Below are 5155 nucleotides of genomic sequence, written 5' to 3' on the forward strand. Positions count from 1 at the left end.
GCCCGGCTCACCCAGCTCTGACAGCTCGTGCGAATCGGCGAAGCGACCTGAGAAGGTACAGAAGGAGGCGTCGGTGAGCGCTGTCCCACCCTGCGGGCGTGGGTCCCTGGATGTCCCCTCCCTACGCCCTACGGGAACCTGGAAGGAACTTCCCGAGCACCGGGATCACTATCCCGACTCCTCCGGGAAGGGGACCCGTGGGGTCAGAGGTCAGAGCCTCAAAGGGATGGGTCAAAGGTCGGGGTGGCACCTGCCAGCAGGTAACTGAAGCCCCGCACTGCCGTCTCCAGCTGGGCCGTGGCGGCCGGGTGACGAGTCACGTACTCCTGGTAGCGGAGGCCCAGGAGCCGCAGCTTCTCCATCCTGCCCTGGGACCGACAGACCCACTGACTGACTGCCAGTGGTGGCGGCGCCTGGCTTCCTGTGCCCTCCTTCCTGCTTCCGGTGCTAGGCCCGCCTCTCCGTTGCTTAACTTCCGCGGTCTGGAAGGACGGTGACGTGAGGGCCATTGAACCCCAGATCACCCATCTTTTTACATTGCCTCCCCCAAAGGCAGCGCCTAGCAACCGAGAGCCTAATCCCGCCCTCCTTGCTCCTTCAGGTCATTGGTTAACACAATCTCCGCCCCGCCCCGCCCCCCCCGGGCAGCTCAACAAAGTCGGGACCGGCTTTTCCGCCTCCCCGGTTGGCTGTCCTTGCGCATGCGCAGTGCCAGCTCCGGCGGTCTGGGCCTCACGTTCTAGAGGGGCCTAGAGTCTTTCCAATAGAACCCCGAGAGGCTCGAACGGGGGGACCGGGTGTTAAAGGGCTGGGAGGTCGCGCGCGAAAAGGAGCCTCCATCAGACTTGAGGGGGCGCCGGGAGGGTCTAATATAGTCAGAGTGTGTCTCGGCAGGCGAGCGTGTCGCCAATTTCATCGTCTCCCGTCGAGTGCTAGGGAAACGGAGGCAGCGATGGATCCTGCACCCCACGCAGGCTCCCTCCCCCGGACAGCACCGTCAGTGCCCTGCTTCGGACCAAGCTCCCGCAAGGGCTTTGCCCACCAAGAGCGCGCACCTGCACGCCCACCTCCGTGGAGAAACCCTGGCCCGAGCTTCGGCTCTCGGCTGGGGAGTTTCCCTTCTCTGGACCTCGGGTTTCTCCATCTGTAAAATGGTTTGAGGGCAGACGTGGTCCGCTTTCGGGCCTCGACGCACCTCCTGGAGCTCAGCTGCTCCGTAAGCGATGGGGGCAAATCCTGGGGATCCCTTCCCAGTAGCCTCCTGGAAAGGGGCAGCGCCCGGAGAAGAGTGGCCGGAGGCGCGAGTAACAAACGCTCTGGCGGGGCAGCTGCCGATTGGCTGTGGAGAAGGGGGCGGGGCTGCTGGCAGGTGTGGTACCGGAGAATAGTGATACGTCATTTTACCCAATCCCCTGCACCAGATACCATCTCCAGGTGAGGGATGTAGTAGTGTGCCAGGCGGCCGGGGAGGGGCCTGAGCCCAGGCCGGGCGCTGCTCCCACTCATCCCAGCCCTGCTGTGCCTGCTGCCGCTCAGTTGCCGCAGTAGCGCTGCCACAGAGAGAGGAGAGACTCCCACCACTGCAGCTGCGCCTTCCAGCTGTCAGCCCTGCGTCTGGGGCCCAATTGTCAGCTGAGCAGTGCTCCAGCTGTGGGAGAGCACTGGCCACCAGGGGGCAGCTCCTGTGTTGAGCATCTGCCCCCTGGTGGTCAGTGTGCTCAGAGGGTCGACAGTTCGTTGGGTTGTTCAATCGTTTGGTCGCTTAGGCTTTTATAGAGAGAGATATCCTTGAAATGTCTGGGTAACTTGTAACTTCCCTTTTTCTGGACCCCTTGGGGCACAACCTAATGTGCCTGGGCACCAGAGGTTTCCCGCTTTGCTTTCTCCCATTTTCTCTATCACCAATGGATTTTATGTAACCCACCTACGTCTCCTCCTTTGATTGCAATGTGTAAAAATAGATGAGAACCGCCATTCTCCAGAGCACTATCCCAATCCGTTGAGACACTGCTTCCCGGCAGTTGTCGACAGTTTGGCTCAAATAAACTCACAAAAATTCTTTACGGGTTTGAATGTTCTTACGTTAACATTACTCAGACCAAGGAATGAAGACCCAAGGGGATGTGTCCATTGCTCTCTGGAGAGGCAAAGGCCTTGGAGAATACAGGAGATGGGCGTGGGCACCACTAGCACAATTTCTCACCACCTCCTGAATGCCCGGCTCACTCACTCAGCTCTTCTTAGCAACCTTGCCACGTTGCTAGGAACTCCTTTCGACAGATGGGGTATAAGAGGCCCAAGGAGGGGGAAGGATTGGTCCCAGATCACACAGAATGGCATTGGCCAAAAGGACAACAATGTAGGCCTCTGAGGCAGTGCTCTCTCTCCTATGGCTCACAGCCCAACAAGAGCCATTGGTTATGAGTCAAGTTAGCAATGGGCATTAAATTAAGACCAGGGCTCAGGGCATTTGGTGTAGGGCTCTTTTTTCCTTCCTTCCTGTACCTTACCATCGTAATGAATTTGTTCCCCAAACCTCACCAGTGGGTACACCTCCAATCCCACCTTCTGTGGCTGTGGAAGAGTCTGGAGGAAGAGTGTGTGATCCTGTGCTTCTGGAAAGGAGGCATGGAAAATAGAGGGGCAGCCTCCTCCAGACAGAACATGAGGGGTTCTTAGGCTTGAGCCTGTTTCTCTTGCCTCCCTCGGTCATAGGCGGCGGGAGCAGCACCATTATGTCTGTTGGGGGAGAGGGGTCAGACCAAACCTGGGGTTAGCAACTTCAGTACTTGGGTTCTGGCTAGGATAGAAATCAGAGTCCAGACCCAAACTGTAAGAGAACAATTATTGGGTAAATTAAAGAGGTAGAAAAAGTGATTTCTAAAAGAAATGGGCTTAGGAAACAAGTTATGGAGGAAAAGGAAGGGCTCTTGGAGCTTGGGAGTGGAAGCTAATGGTAATGTGCCTGGGGAAGGGAAAGGGAAAGGCATGGATGTGCTCCCAGGAGGGATAGTGCACTGGGCCCTCTGTCCTAAGGGTTTTAAGGGCAGATATTTTAGGGGAGGTCTCAGGAAAAGATCTTAGAATATTCAGTAGCTTTCCAGGTGTGTCCATTCAGGGTTGTAGTCTCCATTGATTGATTGGCTGGCACCGGGAAGGGGGGCGGGTCATTATTCAATGCAGCTGGTCAGCCGTGGCTGGTTTTATTGCTTATCTGAACCTGGAGCTGAAATACAACTTAAGACCTAAGTGTTATCTCTAGGGAGGAAAGGTCAGGGGATTCCAACCTTGACCAGTGATATGTTAGGAGAGGAAAGGTCACCCTGGGGGCAAGGTCCCGCTCTACAATTGATTGACTATTGCTAGGCACCTGGGGCTTTCCACCCTGAAGATCTTCTATACCTGGCCCATTGTCCTTGCTCTGCTTATGTCAGTCTAACTGCCTACAACATCTCTATACCACTGGGAGGGGATCCTGGACCCAGCCAGGTTGACTGCAGGAGGGCTGCCTGAATTTCCTCTCCAGATTCTGGGCCTAATTAGGTCCCAGAGACAAAGAGTGGCTGTGTGCTGGCTGCGCCCAGGGCAGCTCCTCCCTGCTGGGCCACTGCCTGGATTTGATCACCTTGCTGGGTTGGAAGGGCCTCTGGGCAGGTTGGGCCAGGTTTCCCCTCCTTAACTCTGCCCTGAGCCACAGAGGACCAACAGGTACAGATAAAGACACTGAGGCCCAGAGAGTGGGTCACACAGCAAAGTGCTGGGCAAACCCGGTCTCAGGTCTAGAAGACCAGCATACAGTACTTGATATGTTCATACCAGTCTCCCTTTCCCTCCACACCCCAGAGAACCTCCTGGAGGCCCAGCAGGCATCTCAGCACCTCAGTTTCCCCTGAATGGTAAGGTTGAGCAAGGGGTGGGGCCAGCACTGTGAGTGACCACAGTCCCTTTCAATCCCAGGTGCTGACCCAGCTCCCCCCACAAACTCCCTTGCCAGGCCCTGACTGTGTACCCTATTTCTCCCTCACATTTAACCCCCACAGAGAGTCTATTGAGGGTCTTGCAGAGGGATTCACCCACTCCCCACCCAGCTCCAGGCTGGAGATGAGAGTCAGAGGGGCTGGAGGCTCAAAGCTCCAGATGCCTGGGTGGCCCCTGCAACCCCTCATCTCCCAATTCCCAGATCTACAAGGAGCTGCCATCAATCTCCATGACAACCATTGCCGCTGGCCTCCAAAGGCCCAGAGACCCCCATCTCCCAGAGAAAGGCATCCTGGCCTCTCAGAGGAGACTTGAGGGTCTCAGGCTGGGAAGCTTTGTTACAGCTTTTTGGGGACTTGGGACCTCCCAGGCCCTCACTTTTTAGAGCTGGATGTTGGGCTAAAAGACCTAGACTGGGCCCTTTTCCAGGCCAGGGAGAGGCCCAGTGGGTCCCGTCCACTTTCAGCACCATTTACTGAGTACGTGGTCCGTGCCAGGCTCTGCTTGGGTGCTGGGACCCAGACCCTTGAGCAGACACCAGCTATGGGAGAGGCAGGTTATCTACATATCAACAAGGCCCAATCTCAAGAGGTCCCAGAGACAAGGTAAATCTAGGAAGAAAGTAAATCTAGGGATGTGGGAGGAGGGGCAGGCCTGTGAGAATCTGGCAGAATCCAGGCAGAAGGAACTTCAAGGGCAAGTCCTGGGGCAGGAAGCCCTCAGGGAGGAGCAGCAGGGACCGGCCTGCAGGGTGGGGCCTGGGGAAGAAGGCCCGGTGTTCTAACAGGTCACTTTAACTCTCGGGGAGGAGAGCGCCCGCGTCCCAGGGCTCGTGTGGGGGTGACTGCGATGAAGCTTGTGGAACCACAGCACAGAGCAGTCACCCGCGGCTGTGGTTCGTGGTCCATAGCGTCCCCCCTCCTTCTCCCCTCCCCAATCAGGGCAGAGCCCAGGCTGGTGCCTGCAGTGGGGTGCGGGGTGGGGAGCAGAGGAGGAGACCCAGGCGGGCGCCCGCACAAGCCCCTCATCCAGGCAAGAGCCGGCGAATCCAGGCCCCGCGTCACTGAGGTCTCTCGCCAGTTTCTGGGCAAGAGGCCACCCTCCCGAGGCCGTTTGGTCCCAGCCCCCACCGGGCTTGGCCGGGCCACCTGGTCTGAGCGGGAGGTGGCGTGGGGGG

General features: G+C 57.7%; 1 protein-coding gene across 2 annotated transcripts in view; it reads right to left on the bottom strand.

The window, feature by feature from the left end:
• The window catches only part of PEX16 (peroxisomal biogenesis factor 16), a 12083-nt gene that overhangs the window by 5285 nt on the left and 1643 nt on the right, over positions 1-5155 (bottom strand). Inside the window, exons 1-3 of one of the 2 annotated variants that reach the window (XM_005870759.2) lie at positions 1056-1144; positions 251-482; positions 12-47 (exon numbers count right to left, since the gene is read on the bottom strand). In XM_005870759.2, the coding sequence (XP_005870821.2) occupies positions 12-47; positions 251-362 (148 nt within the window). In that variant the 5' untranslated portion in view covers positions 363-482; positions 1056-1144. Of the gene's footprint in view, positions 1-11; positions 48-250; positions 483-1055; positions 1145-5155 lie in introns of those variants that run through there. The other variant, XM_014543316.1, reaches the window with a different exon arrangement.

Source organism: Myotis brandtii, unplaced genomic scaffold (genome assembly GCF_000412655.1).
Source record: "Myotis brandtii unplaced genomic scaffold, ASM41265v1 scaffold324, whole genome shotgun sequence".
Taxonomy (NCBI): Eukaryota; Metazoa; Chordata; class Mammalia; order Chiroptera; family Vespertilionidae; genus Myotis; species Myotis brandtii.